Below are 19,699 nucleotides of genomic sequence, written 5' to 3'. Positions count from 1 at the left end.
TATTTCTCTACTATCCTACAGCTATTTTTCATAGGATAAATGACGTATTTCTTCTTGATTTCTGAATGATAACTTACACCCATATAATATTTCTTTAAGCAAATAAAAAGGGTAGTTTTAGATTACTGTCTTTCTCTAAGCCAAATTTTAACAACATTGTAGACGTTTTTTAAATTATCTGTATGCACTGTGAAACAGACTCTCAACATGCTACAAAGGAGAAAATCTAACATGAAACATACTTAAAATATATAGGACCAAATGAAATACAGCCAAGAGAGCAAAAGACCAATCCCAGAACTGAATTCAAATTATCATAATAAGTAACTTATATATAATAAGTGTGCATTTTAAAAAAACAGTGAAGAAAATTATCACCATATAATGAATGCTGAACATTCATAAAATAAAATAGAAAACTACTCTGGAATCACACCTTACGTTACACATTAGAGTCACCAAGATGGGACTTCCTCGGTGGTATAGTGGTTAAGAATCTGCCTGCCAATGCAGGGGACACAGGTTTGAGCCCTGGTCCGGGAAGATCCCACATGCCGCAGAGCAACTAAGCCTGTGCACCACAACTACTGAGCCTGTGCTCTAGAGCCTGCAAGCCGCAACTACTGAAGCCCACGTGCCACAACTACTGCAGCCCACCCGCCTAGAGCCCGTGTTCCACAACAAGAGAAGCCACCGCAATGAGAAGCCCATGCACCGCAATGAAGAGTAGCTCCCGCTTGCCGCAGCTAGAGAAAGCCCGTGCGCAGCAAGACCCAATGCAGCCAAAAATAAATAAAATACATAAATTTATTTTAAAAAAAAAAGAATCACCCAGATGGGTCAAAAATAAAACAAAAACAAAAAAAGTTGGATCCCTACCTCACATCATATACATAATGAACTCAAAATGGATCAATAAGGGCTTCCCTGGTGGCGCAGTGGTTGAGAGTCTGCCTGCCGATGTGGGGGACACGGGTTCGTGCCCCGGTCTGGGAGGATCCCATGTGCCGCAGAGTAGCTGGGCCCGTAAGCCATGGCCACTGAGCCTGCGCGTCTGGAGCCTGGGCTCTGCAATGGGAGAGACCGCAGCAGTGTGAGGCCCGCGTACCGCAAAAAAAAAAAAAATGGATCAATAAGCAAAATGTAAGAGCCAAAGCTTTGTTTTTTTTAGAAGAAAACAGGAGAAATCTTCATGACCTATAATTTGGCAATGGTTTCTTAGATATGACATGAAAAACATGATCAACAAAAAGAAAAAATAGGTAAGTTGGACTTCACCAAAATTAAAAGCTTTCATGCATCAAAGGATATTAAGAAAGTAAAAAAACAATCTAAAGAATGAATAAAATATTTGCAAATCACATATCTGATGAGTTAATAACCAGAATGTATAAAGAATTCCTACAACTTAACAACAGAAATACAAACAACACAATTTTAAAATGGGCAAAGGACTTGAATATGCATTTCTCAAAAGAAGATATACAAATGATCAATAAGCGTATCAAAAAATGCTCAACATCATTAGACATTAGGGAAATGAAAATAAAAACTACAAGGAGGGACTTCCTTGGTGGTCCAGCGGTTAAGAATCTGTCTTCCAATGCAGGGGGCGTGGGTTCAATCCCTGGTCGGGGAACTAGGATCCCACATGCAGCAGGACAACTAAGCCCACGCACCACACCTAGAGAGCCCACATGCCCCAACTACAGAGCCCATGTGCTCTGGAGCCCACATGCCACAACTAGAGAGAAGCCCGCATGCTGCAACGAAAGGTCCTGCAAGCAGCAACCAAGACCTGACACAGCCAAAAATAAATAAATATATTTAAAAAAAAAAAAAAAACTACAAGGAGATACCACTTCCCACCTACCGAGATGACTATAATAAAAACAAAACAAAACATGGAAAGTAACAAGTGATGGCAAGAACGTGGAGAAATTGGAACCCTCACACATTGCTGGTGGGAATGTAAAATGGCGCAGCCATGGTGGAAAACAGTTTGGCAGTTTTTCAAAAAGTTAAACATAAAATTACCATACGACCCAGAAATTTCACTCGTAGGCATATACCCAAAAGAATTAAAATCAAAGACTCAAACAGATACCTGTATGCCAGTGTTCACTGCACTCACAATACCCAAAAGATGGAAACCCAAGTGTTCATCAGTGAAAGATGGGGAATTACTGCTTAATGGCTAAAGTTTCTGTTTGGAGTGATAAAATTTTTGGAAATAGTGATGATGGCTGTACAACATTATAAACATTACTAATGCCTCTAAATTGTATAATTTAAATCGTTTAAAATGGAAATTCTTATGTTAAAAAAATTTTTACCCCAATTCAAAAAATCAAGACACCATAGTAAAAGAAAACATTTAGAAATACAGAGGTAAATTGAAGGAAAAAAATGCTAAAAGAAATTTAATCATTTCCTCTGGGAAGCCAGAATCATGAGCAGGGAGAAATGAGACTTTATAATGTTTGACTTTGTAATGTGTATACCCTACTTCGATAAAAATTTAAAAGATCAGTGGTTGCTAAGGGTTTGTGGGGAGGGAGGGATGAAGAGATGGAACACAGAGCATGGTGAAGGCAGTGAAACTACTCTGATTGATACCATAGTGGTGGATAAATGTCATTACAAATTTGTACAAATTGACAGAAGGTACAACATCAAAGAGTGAACGCTCATGTAAACTCTGGATTCTGAGTGATGAAGATGTGTCAGTGTAGGTTCACCAACTGTAACAAATATACCACTCTGGTGGGGGCTGTTGATAATGGAGGAGGCTATGCATGTACTGGGCCAGGTGATATATGGAAAACTCTCTGTACCTTCGGCTCAATTTTGTTGTGAACCTAAAACTGCTCTAAAAAACACTCTACTAAATTTTTTAAATTAAAAATAAAGGGGCTGGGGAAACTGATTATTCATATGGAGCAAAAAATAAAAATGAATAACATCTTTACATTATCCACAAAAAAATTAATCCTATGTTGATTTAAGACCTAAATATGGAAAACAAAACTTAAAAACTTTAGATAAAAATATAGAAAGTTATCTTTATGACCTCAGAGTAAGGACTCATTTCTTAAACAAAAGGCACACATCACAAAAGAAAAGGTTAAAATGAGAATATATTAACATTTGAAACTTATGTTTTAAAAAAATACCACTGAAAAACAAAAAAATAGTAATAGTAAACCACCAATTAAGGGGAGAACACAAGGAACCTGAGAGAAAATCTTGCAGAAGACATAGTTCTTACTATATCTTCAGAAGAAAAAATATATGACAAATAAACTTTTGAAATGATGATGTACAACCACACTGGTAATCATCAAAATGCAAATGAACACTATAAGGATACCACCTCACAACAATCAGATTGGCAAAATAAAAATGTCTAACAGTAACAAGTGTTGATGAGGATGTGGAGCAACGGAAACTCTTACACTCTGCTGGTGGGAAAGTAAGTGGGTACAAACTCTTTAGAAAACAACTGACCCAAATCTAAAGATAAACGTGTACTGGGCTTCCCTGGTGGCGCAGTGGTTGAGAGTCCGCCTGCCAATGCAGGGGACATGGGTTTGTGCCCTAGTCCGGGAGGATCCCACATGTCGCGGAGCGGCTGGGCCCGTGAGCCATGGCCACTGAGCCCGCACGTCCGGAGCCTGTGCTCCACAAAGGGAGAGGCCACACAGTGAGAGGCCCGCGTACCAAAAAAAACAAACAAAAAAAAAAAAACAGAAAAAATAAATAAATAAATAAAGATAAACGTGTACTTACTCAAAGACCTAGCAAGTCTACTACTAGGTATATACTCTAAAGAAACTTTTGTACAGTAAAACAGAGGATAGCTATAAGGAGATCTCTAAAAGCATATTTTATAATAGTATAGAAAAACAGCAACCTAAATTGACTAGACAATGGATAAACTGTAGTATATTTCTAAGTGGAAAACTAAAATGCACTGAAAATGAAATGAACTATAGATTCACTTGTCAACATGAATGTGAAAAACCTCTTGTTGAATAAAAAAAGCAAATTGAAAAAATACATTCATTACAGCATTAATGACATCTATATAAAATAAGAAATCATACAAAACAACATGTATTTAGGAATACACTCATATATAATAAAATTATTAAAAAGAGGATGTAAAGATAAATACAGGGAAGGTTTCCCTTGTGGAGCAAAGGAGTAGGATTTCAAAGCACTGATAAAGCTCTACAACTGTCTCACATGCTGGGTGTTTGTTTCATTGTTCTCTTTACTTTAAATGAAGGATATCTAAAGTTTTATATGTATGACAAACTTCATAACAAAAATGTTTTGTCGAGCTTCCCTGGTGGCGCAGTGGTTGAGAGTCCGCCTGCCGATGCAGGGGACATGGGTTCGTGTCCCGGTCCGGGAAGATCCCACATGCTGCGGAGCAGCTGGGCCCGTGAGCCATGGCCGCTGAGCCTGCGCGTCTGGAGCCTGTGCTCCACAACGGGAGAGGCCACAACAGTGAGAGGCCCGCCTACCGCAAAAAAAAAAAAAATTTTGTCTAATTAAGGGGAAAAATATCCCTAACCTTACAGTGTCCACAATCATATAAAAGAACACACTACAGAAACAGTACATGATAGTTTACAGCATAACATGCTAAGTGGCACACTAGACACTGGGGAGAAAGATTTTTAAATATGCAAAACAATATTATTTAAGTCTTAGGGAAACAGAGATACACAATAAACTTACAAAGAGATACATGGAAAAAATTCAAATTTAGAAGGTTGGTTACTTCCGACAAGAAGGGAAGGGGATGCGATTGAAGAGAGTTCTCAGAAGTGTTCACTCCTAACAGCAAAAGTTTACTTCTTGTCTAGTAGGTATTGTACTTTATCACTGTTTTGAAAGTCTTAAATACTTCATAATAATTTCTCATTTAAACTCTTAAGGTAATTTTTATTAAATCTAGAAAAAAGAAAATAGCATAACAATCTCTTATGTGAGGAAAACTGATTGCCTAAGAGATATCTTAAATACATTAAAACAATATTATCAAACAGATGGGAAAATGAGAATAAGAAAAAATATCAAATCTAAAAAGTTTATTAACATACATATAAAATATGAGGTCAAAATTCAAATAAATGGAGAAGTAATCAGATTTATTCAAAAGGAGATATATCAAAATCACAAGAAAAAATGCACAGCTTCAAGGCAATTAGAATATGCAAAAATTAAACTTTAAGATGCTTCACTGAGGAAAATTTAACATTTTTCTCTGCCTGTATAATTTACTGTTACTTCTTTCCTAATATATGAGAGGGAATTATTTTTAAGCTACCTTAAGCATTTTGAAAGCCACTGGCAAAAGAGACTTTAAAAGTCCTTAACAACTGTGAATTTTCCTATTTTTTATTAAAAATGTGTTTTACAAAACTTCAAAAGAGAATTACCTTTAATTATGGTTTCTTTGCCCAAGGGAAAAGGACACCATGTCCCTTCTCAGGACCAATAAAGACTGCTTCATACAGTGCCAATGCATAGTACTTGTGGTGATCAGCAAAAGAAGTTACCACTTCCTTTATATCTCTGGGAAAACTAAAATCTGACAGTATTTATTTGCTGATCTCTAGTTAGAACTGAAGGTCTTTAAAAAGAAAAAATGAGCTCCTTAGAACAAAATCACTATCTTTATCCTCTTTTTTTCTTTCTAACAGATAACTACCCAGTTTCACTAGCTATTGTAAAATTAAACACCTAAATGAGAGTGAAAGAAGTTATCTAATCATAGCTATAAAGAATTCCTAGCCTGTTACGTCCTTATGAATAGGGACCTGTCTTTTTTCTTTTTTAAAAACATTACTTATTTATTTTTATTTTTGGCTGTGTTGCGTCTTCATTGCTGCATGCGGGCTTTCTCTAGTTGTGGCGAGCAGGGGCTACTCTTTGTTGTGGTACGCAGGCTTCTCACTGAAGTGGCTTCTCTTGTTGCGGAGCATGGGCTCTAGGTGCACGGGCTTCAGTAGTTGCAGCACGCGGGCTAAGCAGTTGCAGTGCACGGACTCTAGGGCACACATGCTTCAGAAGCTGTGGCTCATGGGCTCTAGAGCACAGGCTCAGTAGTTGTGGCGCACAAGCTTAGTTGCTCCATGGCACGTGGGATCTTCCCGGACCAGGGATCGAACCCGTGTCCCCTGCATTTGCAGGCAGATTCTTAACCACTGTGCCACCAGGGAAGTCCTAGGAACCTGTCTTAACTGCCTTTACTTCTTAGAATATAGAACTCTGCCTCGTCCATAGGTGAACTTAAAATATTTTCTTAAAAACAATGCATAGGCAAAAGGTCAGTCACCATTGTTTTGCTTGAATCCATTACCAATTCAGTCATTGACTTCAATGGCCTTGTAAAAGTTACTTGATTTCTAGATGTTTCCATGTGTTTCCTTAATATGAAAAATGTTAGAGGCACTAATTTACTAATGTTTTGAATAGTGGAAGCAAAAGTTGCAATATATTTAAGATAACTAACTAAGCACTCAGTTATAGCCAGATGGTGCCAACATTTCCCAGAACATGAGGCTCGTTCCCAGCACAAAATCACTGTTCCCTAAACTGGAGTTGTGGAATAAGACAATCACAGAACAATAAATTGAGTGAAAAGCTTTCTAGGAGCCATGGCAAAAAGAGCAATGGTGTTCCAAGTGTCTAATAAGAAAAAGCACTTAGGGAAGAGAGGAATTTTTTCGTCCTGGTGCTAAATTCAAGAAATAACTTATTGGATGCATACTAATATAGTAGAAAGTATCTTTAGGGACTTCCCTGGTGGCGCAGTGGTTAGGAATCCGCCTGCCAATGCAGGGAACACGGGTTCGAGCCCTGGTCCGGGAAGATCCCATATGCCGTGGAGCAACTAAGCCCGTGCTCCACAACTACTGAGCCTGGCTCTAGAGCCCGCGAGCCACAACTACGGAAGCCCGCGTGCCTAGAGCCCGTGCTCCATAACAAGAGAAGCCACCACAATGAGAAGCCGGCGCACCGCAATGAGTAGCCCCCACTCGCCGCAACTAGAGAAAGCCGGCACGCAGCAACAAAGACCCAACGCAGCCCGAAATAAATAAATTTTAAAATAAGAACATCTTTATTTACTACAAGTTGTAGTCCAAGATATTTTCTTTCTTTTTTTTAAATTTTATTTATTTATTTTATAGTAGTTTATTAGTTGCGGCGAGCGGGGGCTACTCGTTGCGGTGCGCCGGCTTCTCATTGCGGTGGCTTCTCTTGTTATGGAGCACGGGCTCTAGGCACGCGGGCTTCCGTAGTTGTGGCTCACGGGCTCTAGAGCCCAGGCTCAGTAGTTGTGGAGCACGGGCTTAGTTGCTCCACGGCATATGGGATCTTCCCGGACCAGGGCTCGAACCCGTGTCCCCTGCACTGGCAGGCGGATTCCTAACCACTGCGCCACCAGGGAAGTCCCTAAAGATGTTATTAAAATGGCTATTTTTTTAAACGGACTTCAAATTTAATTTAGCTACAGTGAAATTATTTCACTAGTAACAAGACTCAATGTTTAAGCAGAAATAGCTTAAAGACTCCTATAATAGAGAAAGAAAATCTAGATAAAATATATCTGATATTAATATAGTCTCAGTTAAGCTTCTGACAGGCTATTCATCCGCCATGGATTATTCATTCAATGCCTTCTGAAACAGGGATAAGTAAACTTCCATTCTTTTGATCAACAAAATACTGTAATGAAGTTGTATTATTTTATTTTTCTTGATATATCATTCCTATCTTTATATTTGATATAGATGGTCCCCACTTACAATTTAGACTTAACGATTTTTCAACTCTACAATGGTGTGAAAGCAATACTCATTCAGTAGAAACCATACACTGAATTTTGAATTTTGATCTTTTCCAGGACTGGCAATAAACAGTACCAAACTCTCTCATGATGCTGGGCAGTGGCGGCAAGTCACAGCTCCCAGTCAGCCACACAATCATCAGGGTAAACAATCAGTACACCTACAACCATTCTGTACCCATACAACCATTCTGTTTTTTACTTTAGTATTGTATTTAATAAATTACTTGAGATAGCCAATACTTTATTATAAAATAGGCTTTGTGTTCTATGGCTTTGCCCAGATGTAGGCTAATATAAGTGTTCCGAGCATGTTTAAGGCAGACTAGGCTAAGCTTTGATATTCAGTAGGTGGTGTATTAAATGCATTTTTGACTTAACAATATTTGCAATTTATGATGGGTTTATCTGGACATAACCCCATCATAAGTCAAGAAGATCTGTAATTATAATCTCAACAGTAGTTCTGTAATTTTAATCACTAATGACAAAAGTAATGCTGGGTTTTGTTATATCAATAAAATTTATTCTCAGTACCAATACTGCACGTTCTTTATCTCTGGACTTTAAAGTTAGTATTGCAGAAAAAACAGAATCAACAAAACTACTGAAATTTTTACAATTTTCAATTAATGGAATCATTTGTTTGTCAAAACCTTAGCAATAAGATAAATTTCCAAAAACACAACAGTAGTTTTTTGACATCTTAAATCATCCCAAAAATAAGAAACTAAAGGTAAATACTAAATGTTCCTCTTAGGAAAAAGGGTTTTTTTCCCTATCATATTGAAACCCAAAGACATTGTAAGACTGACAACTGATATAAAACCATAGACAATGCTAAACTGCATTTTTTGACTAATATAAAGAAAGGACACTCTCCAGCAGGGGTTGGTAAAATTTGGCCCAGTGTTTGTTTTTTAAAGATTTACTGAACACAGATAAGCCCATTCATTTACGTGTCGTCTATGGCAGAATTGAGTAGTTGAGAAAGAGACTACATGGACCCCAATTCCTAAAATATTTACTATCTGTCCTTGACAGAAAAAGTTTGCTGACCCCTGCTCTTTACTAATATATGCAAAGATACTCATATGCTTCAGAGACTAAATAGATGTTAAGGTTGCACTGTTATGAAAACGGAGAACCAGACTTGTAGTCCCATATAGATATCCCTTCCCTCCGCAAAGAGAAGTTATAGAAAAGACCAACCAACACTATTATGGAGAGATATTCTGCTCAACAGCCTAGACTGAGATACCAAAGAATGCACCTTCTGGGTGAACAAAAAATGCAATTACATAGTATAAGTGATATTTTGTGTATTTAGATATTTTATGTTTTTCTACTGTAAAAAGAGGAAATAGTGAAATCCACTGGTGAAATTTGCCATGAATAGTTTATGTAACCAATTTGATGATTTAAAATATATCTAAACAACATTAGAATTCTCATATTATCCACCTAGATTTGATATCTATATACCTATTTATATTGTTTAAAGTTCTTAGTAATTAAGTTACATAGTATTAAATTTCAATTTAAAGTAATTTCAATGGCTGCTTTCTCCTATAACTCGATAAACTTTATAATGTGCCTCTATTTATATTCTTTCTTATTATCTATTTCCATAAAGGATCCTACCAAAAAAGGTTATGAATGCAGAGTCTGGGGAAAGGGACAAAAGATGTAAATGACAAAATAGACATGAAAAAAATAATAAACTTGTCAACATCTTTCCAACTTTACGTAGTTATGCTCTGCAGTCAAAAGGCATAGATTTTTTTTTTTTTTTTTTTTTTTATGGTACGCGGGCCTCTCACTGTTGTGGCCTCTCCCATTGCAGGGCACAGGCTCCGGACGGGCAGGCCCAGCGGCCATGGCTCACGGGCCCAGCCGCTCCGCGGCATGTGGGATCCTCCCAGACCTGGGCACGAACCCACGTCCCCTTCATTGGCAGGCGGACTCTTAACCACTGCGCCACCAGGGAAGCCCAAAAGGCATAGATTTTAATACTTCATCTGGAACACTTCAGAAAAAGTCAATTGATTTACAATGTGACAAATGACTTTTTCCTGGTTCTAGACATACACAATTGCCTGAAATGGGAGAAATTATTCAAGCTTTTAGTATTAGGAACTTTGCCTAAATTGTGTTACGAACGCCTAGAAAAAGGTAGTTTAATAGCATTCTTTTGAGAAAGACAAGCACCTGGAAGATGATTTAGAGCAATCTCTGGCCATATTTGAGCCTGAAGATGTTGGTTCAAGATCTTCGCTTTGCCTTCTTAATTCTTTCTCTCTGTTCATTTCTTCCTCTTTTTCTCTTGCTTCTGAAAAGATTATAAAATTTTTTCAACAGTTAGGCTTCAAAATTTGTTATTATTTAAAATGCTATAAATTAACTTAGTTACAAAGATGTAACATAGACATGTTACCAGTAACAGCAAAAAAAATTATCAATCTAAATGCCCAACACTGAGAAAATAACTGAAGTTTACTGTGTATCAACATAATATGAAATACAGCCAATAAAAATAGTGATAGAAGAGAAATCCCTGGCAGTCCAGTGGTTAAGACTCAGTGCTTTCACTGCAGTGGCCTGAGTTCAATCCCTGGTCAGGGAACTAAGATCCTACAAGCCATGCAGCAGAGCCAAAAAAAAAAAAAAAAAAAAAAAGTAATGGAAAATGCACAAATCTGAGAAAATATAAACAGATATGCTAAGCAAAATTAACACGTGAACAGTATATGAACCATGACTGTACTATGTAAAAAGATGTGGCAAGTGACCAGAAGAAAGCATTCAAAGGTAAGATTTTAGGTAATCTCACCTTTCACTTTTAACATTTTAAACCAAAAATTCCTTTCTGAATTTCCCAAACTGGATTTTTGGTCAGAAACTTTCTACCAAAATTATGAGGAAAGTTGAATTACATTTAGTTTCCAGAGTTGTTTACCTTGGAAAGACAAAAAAAATTATTCCAAGGAAATCTAATCTTTCTCGTCTGATAATCTCACTCAACAACTGGGGCGGAAAGCACATAGGAAGGAAATTAATTATATGAATAAGGCTTGTTCTCAATTGCCACCATCCTCAATAACCTGAGATAATCTTTAACATTTACTTCTTAAGTTAATAATGAAGAATAATACACCCAAAGTTAAGTAGTATCAAAGGGCACTTATTAATTGGAATGTTGTACTCTTTAGGTCTTTTGTTGCTAGGATGTAGAGGATGAGTAACAAGGAGATAGGCAGCAACTAGCGTCAACAACTAGTCTTTTGTTTCAAACATGGAAGATAAAACTCTCCAGGAAGAGATAAGGCATAGCTCAGGTTAATTTTTTTGTGCTCTCCACTGGGCTGGGTTAGGAGTTAACAATTCGGCCCTCTGATGCTGGAGGAGGCTGAAAACAATAAGAGAAGGATAATGCCCAAATTTAAGAGTGAGCCTGCTGGGCTCCGACCTTCATCCTGCTTCTCCAGACATTCCCTCCATTCCCTCCAGGGTGAGGGGGGATTGGAGAGTGAAGCGGGGAAGGCCACACTTGAACTGTAGGCTCAGGTCTTAGGGGCAGTTCTGACCCTAATCAGGAAACGATACTAAGGCACACGTTACTAGCCACCTACACAACAGCCACTTCTCTCTTTCTCCTTGCCAAAACCACAGTTCTCCCTAGGTAAGAAGCAACACTGTGTTTCAGGAGCTGCTGGGCCCCTCCCTGCACAGGGGGGCTGAAGTTTGATTCCAAGTCAACCATAGTGCTCTTGCAATGGCTGTTTTTGCAAATGATGTGCCACACTAATACCGGCTAATAACATGTGAGGGGAAGTCAGCTGAAGGTACATTTGAGAAAGGTTTTCTTGCTCCTAAAAAGTGTTACAGGAAAGTCTCCTTTCAGCCTGTGGAGGTGGTCACCTGCATGTAACAAAATTTAGCTGACAAAATTTTGAGACATGAGGACAGTCTGCTTAGGACAAGCCAACAGTCTAAAGCTGGCAAAGCAGAAAAAAGGGGAAAAAACTTCATGTCCTTCATATCAGGACGCAGGAGACAGAACAGCCCCACTCCAGAGTTCTTGTCATAGTGCAATACTAAACCTTTCTTATTTAAGCAATTTTTTTATTAGGTCTTCTATGACTTCTTTGAAAGTAACCATTAGCATCTTAATATCAACCTTTTTAACAAAAATAATAGCAACTAATACATGGAGCTTACTATGCTATGTAGTAGGCATTCTTTTAAGTATTTCCTGTAAATTAACTCCTTTACCGCAGATGTAGAGAACGGACTTGAGGATATGAGGGGAAAGGGTAAGTTGGGACGAAGTGAAAGAGTGGCATGGACTTATATATACTACCAAACGTAAAATAGCTAGCTAGTGGGAAGCAGCTGCATAGCACAGGGAGATCAGCTCGGTGCTCTGTGACCACCTAGAGGGGTGGTCTAGGGAGGGTGGGAGGGAGACGCAAGAGGGAGGAGATATGGGGATATATGTATATGTATAGCTGATTCACTTTGTTATAAAGCAGAAACTAACACACCATTGTAAAGCAATTATACTCCAATAAAGATGTTAAAAAAAATTAACTCCTTTAATCTTCATAACAATCCCTGAAGTAGAAACTTTTTTTCTTCACCTTTATTGGAGTATAACTGGCAAATAAAACTGTGAGATATGTAAAGTGCACAATGTGATGATTTGGTACAAAAATACATTGTGATAGAATTCTCCCCATGGAGTCAATGAACACAACCATCACCCCACATATTTACCTTTTTGGGGGGGGGTAATAACATTTAAGTTCTACTGTCCTAGCAAATTTCAATTATACAATACAGTTTAAGTAGATACTACTATCCTCCCTTTATAGTTGACAAATCCAAGGCAGAGAAGTAACAGAGCTATTAAGCCTCAAAGCAGTGAATTGAGGCTCTACAACTGTAACTTTGCTTGATGTGACCAGACTTTCTAGAGACTGTAAAATTATCCAACGACTACCACCTACCTTATAAAACAGTGAGCCTGCCTCTCTCTCCAATGGGCCATAAAGTACAGCCCTTTATTGCTTACTTGTCACCAGACTATCTGGAAACTATGACCCACCCACTTAACTAGAGTTCCTTCACAGGGGATGAATCCTCCAAACTATTTGCCCCATCCTGGTGAAGATCTAACTTTTTAATTTAAAATTTAACTTTTTTTTTAACAATAGTAAGGATTTTCTATTCAGAGAGGCTTCTGCTGTCACCTGCTGCTTCATAAAAGCAAGAAGAAAAAAGAAAAGACATTTTTGAGGAAAAAAAATATTTTTTTCCTCATTGTTGACTGAGGACAAACCAAAATGAAACATAATTCAATAAACTGTAGCTCCCTGACCAAGGGGATCATTTTCACATATTTTTACTGAACGTAGGACCAAGAACACTGTAAACACTGTAAAAATGCTCCATATGTTCCCTTAACAAAAGTGAATTAACCTACCCCCCATCACCTCATTTTATTCTTCCAAGTACCTCATTTTATTGTTAACTCTCTACTCTCAGATAGTTACCAATTTTGGATAGCCATTTCTGCAAAAGCACCCCAGACGTATGCAACTCTCATTTAGGTTAAACAGCAAACTATCCAAGGACTTGCCTGGTGGCACAGTGGTTAAGAATCTGCCTGCCAATGCAGGGGACACAGGTTCGATCCCTGGTCCAGGAAGATCCCGTATGCTGTGGAGCAACTAAGCCCGGGTGCCACAACTACTGAGGCTGCGCTCCAGAGCCCACGCGCCCCAACTACTGAGCCCACGTGCCACAACTACTGAAGCCTGTGCACCTAGGGTCCCTGCTCCACAACAAGAGAAGCCACAGCAATGAGAAGCTCCCACAATGCAACCAGAGAAAGCCTGTGTGCAGCAACCAAGACCCAATGCAGCCAAAACATATACTTAATTAATTTTTAAAAAGTAAAAGGTTAACAAAAAAATTTGAAACATTATTCCCTGACATTTTACATAACACATATTTTATTGAAGTTTTACAGTAACTCATCCTTTCTGTTAGAGCATTTAACAACCAAAATTTCACGTCCGTATACACAGACAATTAAACTTGCCATTAAAAGGGACCAAAGTTCTTATTTTCCTCAAGTCTGATGTCAAAGCCCAGGAAAAGATTCCAATACCAATCATTAAATAAAATATGCCCATATCAGAATTTGTTAACGTTTCTTTTAAGAAAAGTAAGTCAAACTTTGGATTCTTGTGTTTAGATCAGGGGTAGAAACAGCAGCCCATATCCAAGACTGTAACACTAAATCAAGAAAGTTGAACGCATTTAATTCATCCACAAGTATCAATAGGAATACATGGTCTTGAGGTAATTTTTCAAAATTTTAAAAATGTAATAACTCTTTACTGGAATTCCTCTTAGGTGCTAAATGCATACATACTTCACTAAGAAAAATGACAGGAACTAAAAGTGATATTTATAACACTGCTGTTTAAAAAGTACTCTGCCCAACATCTTAATTCCTTCAAGAATCTTCTAAGAGAGATCTTATTATTATTGCCACCAAACTGATGGGGAAATTAAGGATCTGAAATTTGAAAATCCATCCAATGTCATTCATCTAGTGGAATGTGGGGTTAACCCTTAAACCTGCATCCTCCAACTCCAAAACCCAAACTCTTTACTATTCATCATGCCATTTAAAAAACATTCTCCAAAGATGCAGGATTTATTTTTTTAAAGGCAGTATTGCAGTTTTAAATTCAATTCAATCTTCACAAATATATATTGAGAACCTATCTTGGAAGGCATGGTCCTGGGGACTATAAAACTTAGGTAGGAGAATAAGACAATCCCTATTCAAAGCATTTTGTATCACACACTGAAAGAGGTAAATACAAGAAAGTTATACTGTAACAGTGTAAGTGTTCACTAAAACATTTAAAAATTAAGTGTATAACACATTCGTGTATGCTGCAGATAGCATGTGTTTACATATTGTTTGATAATATTAAATTATTTAATATTTTTAGGTGTAGTAAGAGTATTTTGGTTAAGATCTTTCCAAATCCTTATCTCTTAAAGACATACTAAAATATTTATGGGTGAGATAATGTACCTAGGATTTGTGTCAAAGTAATCTAAGAGGAGAAGTAAATGGAACTAACACTGGCCATGAACTGTTACAGTAGTTAAATCTGTGTGATAGGTATACGGGAGTTCATTACTATGTTACACTGAATGTAGAAATGAAAGTGTTTTTTAAAAAAATACATACTATATGTAGATAGCTGTCTTTTCACCACACATACACAACAAAAACTGTTATTCTTCCAAAAACCAAAAACATTTCATATCAAGTGCGCGTCCCAAATATGAGATATTACTGCTACATAATTTATCATTTTAAAACCAACAATGACAAGTGCTGGAATAACATTCACTTAAATTTTTCCAGGAGTCCTGTCTCTGGCTTCTAGCCCTTTCTGCTCTATCAGGTTACATCTATCCTTTCTCTAGTGTAAGAATGATCTGAATCAGATCTAAAGAAAGCAGTAGAGGAGTCAGTCTCCTTCTAAGACCCTGAGGTGGTATCTAGAATTGCTAACCACCTGGTATCAAACCACACAGTCTGGAAGTTAAGGCCTTCATTAAATGTCTGATACAACTTATTAATGCAGATATTCAACAGCAGCAGCCACATTCACTGTTTGTCTCAATTTTCTATACTGTCTGGGTCAACGGTCAGTGGTGTACACAGCTCTGAGAGCCACCTCTCGCCCAGCCTTCCAAATACTGGTTCCGCTGTAAGCAGGAAAGAAAAAAATGAAATGAGAATCAGATAGAGGGGGGGAGAAGAGGTAATAAAGAAATCACTGCTCTGATTCTTATAAATTAATTTTGAATCCTTGTTTGTTCATACCTCACACTACTAAAAGATTTTAGCTCTCAGACCTTCTTATCCTGTTTAGATGCAACTTTGATCGTGTTTAAAAAAACAAAGACAAAAAGGCGTCTGCTTCCAAAGGAACCAGCACATATGGTCTTTTAACAATTTTGAAATTTTTTTCAGTCTTATAATTTTATAACTGGTAGGACACTGGTGTAAGCTGGATACAGTATTTAATCCTATAAAAGAGCAAGTAACTGAACTTCTTACCCAGTGTTTTCCGACTTCTTTCCACTGCTGTTCTTCGAGTTTGTTCAAACATTGCTTCCAAATCAAATGTGCGAGCTTTTTTCCCTAAAACAGAAATAAGTAGCAGACTATGATTTTCCTGAACTAAGTTGGCCAAACTTTACGTACTAAATAAATACTTACTGACTGAACAATAACCACTTAAGTCTACCTAATTTATAGTAGGGCTACAAAATAACCATAAAATATCAATGAAGAAAGAGTTTACTTTCCAGGGAATTTTTAATTACAATCTCATCGCTAAATAACATTAACCAGCCAACTTTCCCATCCTCCTGTAATTCATCTAGACCCTACTCCTTGAAACTGAAACACTGGTGTGCTAGGCAGAATAGAGAATATTCATATCCTAATCCCTGAAACCTGAGAATACATTACATTACAGGGTAAAAGGGACTCTGCAGATTAATTAAGGTTATGGACTTAAAAAATGGGAGACTATACTGGCCAGCCCAATCTAATCATAGGAGCCCTTACATGCAAAGATGCAGAATAGATATAGCAGAAGTCAGAGAGATCTGAAACTTGACAAGAGCTGCAGTTCCCTTGAAGATGAAGGGGGCAAGAAGACAAGTGATGCAGGTATCTAAAAGAGCTAAGCAACTCCCACCAGACAGCCAATAAGGAAATAAGGAAACCACAAGGAACTGACATTCTGACAACCTGAATCTGCTTGGAAACAATGTTGTATTTGCTTTTACTGACTTTTTTTTTTTTAATAATATTACCTATTCTATGTTTGTTTGCCAGAATATGATAAAAATGGCTTTCTTACACACTACTGACTTTGTTATAAACTGAAACCACCTTTCTGAACAGCATTATGACAATATATATCAAGAAGCTTTAAAAGCTATATGCCCAATTTTTTGTTACTTTTTAATATCTGTATTTTTTATCAAAGTAGTCCCTCTTTTAGAAATCTACCCTATGGAAATATGCATAAAACTCCTTTTACAAAAGGAGATAAAAGAGTTATTTATAAAAATGTTTATTTTAGTATTACTGATAAAAGTTAGAAACTATGTGGGATAAAGTTAAAAATATTACAAATTATAGCATTTCTATCTACTATTCAACCATTAAAAATCATGTTTTGGAAAAGCATTTTATAATATGGGAAAATCCTCAAACTATTAAGAATTAAACAAATTCTATATAATTAAGAATATAAAACTGTACACATATACGATCTTACAACAGGAAAAACTGGAAAACAAACTAACTTTTAAGTCTTCATTTCTAGAACATGAAATTATGAATGATTTTACTTTCTTCCTTCTTATTTATTGGGTTCTTTATATTTTCCTGCTATTTACATGTGCTCCCTTTGAAATTGGGGAGAAAGCGATTTAAAAGAACTGAAACAAAAATAAGTACCAAAATACTACAGAAGTATACGGTACTTTTGTAGCCATGACCACCTAGAAGATAGTAAATATGTTTTGTGGCTCAAGATGTTACCAGAATAAATGAATGTATGAATGAACAGAAGAGAGACTGAAATGAAGATTCTGGAATAGAAAAACTGGAATCAAAAAAGACTAACCTACAAGGAACTACTGTATAGCACAGGGAACTATACTCAATATTTTATAATAACCTAAAAGGAAAAAGAATATACATATATAAGTGAATATATATAACTGAATCACTGTGCTGAACACCGAAAACTAACATGACATTATAAATCAACTACAACTTAATAAAATAAAAGATTTACTATTATAACATCACCTAATGGCCCATTTGTTGCCAAAAGGGCCATCTTATTACAGACCACAGTCAGTGGTTAGCGCTCAGGCTCAGGACGCAATGAGACAACTCCCTCCATCAACCAACACCCTCCACCGCGTGGGTCACAAAGCAATCTTTCTTTCTCACTAGCCTTCTCATAAGTGTCACCTGAGCTGGTCCCAAGAGACAGGCAGGAGTTAGAAACCGGATGGGGAAGACTGTGTCTAAAAATTGCAAGATAAACACATTAGAGCTAAAATAATGAGAACTTGGCACTGCGGAAGGGGTGGAACACAGGTGACACCTCGGGCCCCCCTCCCAACCTGCGGCTCTTAAAATCTCTGCAAAATGAAACGGGACCATGCCTAGGGCAGTCACTCACCGAACCCCGTGAAGCCCATGGTGACCGCCAGCTGCGGGTCCGGTCCTGATGCGTCTGAGCCTGTCACTGGGACGAGAGAAAAGAGAAAAGGCCTTGTTAGTGCGGAGCCCCCAGCGCCGTCGGCCCTGCCCGACCCACCCCGCCGGCGCTCGCCTCACTGAACCCACCGCCGCTGGGTCCGGGGCGCTCCATGGTCTGCCACCCGCCACAGAACCAGCAACACCCACAACCCAAACAGCTGCTAAACAGTAGCAGCAAACCAGGCAGGAAGTATCGCCTCCGAGCGTCAGCCTCGCCGCCAAGGCCAAGAGCGGCGCCTTCCGCGAAGGGACAGAGGCCTCCTAAGCAGCGCCGCCCTAGCGGGCTGGCGGAGTATAAGCGCCACAGAAGCTGGCTTCAGATTGAACCCACGGGAAGGGGAATATTAGCTGCAGTTTCTGTAACACTTTTTACTTTGTAAGACGCGTTTATCGGGACTTCTCTGGTGGTGCAGCGGTTAAGAATCCGTCTGCCAACTCAGGGCACATCGGTTCGAGCGCTAATCTGGAAAGACCCCACATGCCGCAGAGCAACTAAGCCCTTATGCCACAGCTACTGAGCCTGCTCTGTAGAGTCCACTGAGCCACAACTACTGAGCCTACACGCCACACCTACTGAAGCCCACGTACCTACAGCCCGTGCTCCAAAACAAGAGAAGCCACTGCAATGAGCAGACTGCGCACTGCAACGAAGAGTAGTCCCCACTCGCTGCAACCAGAAAAAGTCCGCGCACAGCAACGAAGACCCAATGAGCCAAAAAAAAGACGCGTTTACTGGCAAGGTGACACTTAATCCTCAGAATTCTAAAGATGGTTTCAAATTCCACGTCACAACTAACCATTAAGAGACTACCATTTGTTTAGTTTTGGTATGCTGTCAGAGAATATTTACAAGTGTCTAAAAAGGTTATTAAAATACTCCCTTTTCCAGCTGCATAACTCTGTGAGGCCCCCTTTTCTTCGTGTACTTCAACTAAACAAGTAACAACAAGAGATATGAAATCTGGTTATCTCTTATTTAGCCAAACATTTAAGAGATCTGCAAAAATGTAAAATAACAGCATTCTTCTAATGGTTTAGTTTTAGATACTATGGCGATTTTTCATAAAATATGTGTTATTTATATTAACGAGGATTAGGCTTATTCTTTTAAATAAGTTATTTTTTAAATTTCTCATTTTTATGAGATATTAGCAATTATTAACAAAAATAAACCTGTGAAATAAAATTCATATTTTGTCGCAAGACAAGAAAAATTCAAACACAAAAACATTTCTCTGCCTTTTGACCTCCTCTCTCCTCTCTACTGTGCATTGTGTATATGCATTTTGTATCAACCAAACCTCCACCATCAGCGGAAATACCTGCTCAACCATAAAGAGCAACATTCTCCTAGCATCAACAAGACAACTCCCTAAAAGATAACGTTCCTTCTTGATCTTGAAAGTGGCCAAGATGATGGTTAGATC

The 19,699-nt window shown here is 38.0% G+C and overlaps 1 protein-coding gene across 5 annotated transcripts in view; it reads right to left on the bottom strand.

The window, feature by feature from the left end:
- WDR70 (WD repeat domain 70) overlaps positions 1 to 19,699 on the bottom strand; it is a 318,604-nt gene that overhangs the window by 297,263 nt on the left and 1,642 nt on the right. For 2 of the 5 annotated variants that reach the window (XM_060295722.1, XM_070045132.1), the window contains exons 2-5: positions 18,861 to 18,939; positions 18,193 to 18,258; positions 16,035 to 16,118; positions 10,082 to 10,202 (exon numbers count right to left, since the gene is read on the bottom strand). In XM_060295722.1, the coding sequence (XP_060151705.1) occupies positions 10,082 to 10,202; positions 16,035 to 16,118; positions 18,193 to 18,211 (224 nt within the window). In that variant the 5' untranslated portion in view covers positions 18,212 to 18,258; positions 18,861 to 18,939. Of the gene's footprint in view, positions 1 to 10,081; positions 10,203 to 16,034; positions 16,119 to 18,192; positions 18,259 to 18,359; positions 18,504 to 18,645; positions 18,784 to 18,860; positions 18,940 to 19,699 lie in introns of those variants that run through there. The other 3 variants (XM_060295719.2, XM_030882076.2, XM_060295720.2) reach the window with 3 other exon arrangements.

This window comes from Globicephala melas, chromosome 3 (assembly GCF_963455315.2).
Source record: "Globicephala melas chromosome 3, mGloMel1.2, whole genome shotgun sequence".
Taxonomy (NCBI): Eukaryota; Metazoa; Chordata; class Mammalia; order Artiodactyla; family Delphinidae; genus Globicephala; species Globicephala melas.
This window is presented reverse-complemented; position numbering and strand designations above follow the sequence as displayed.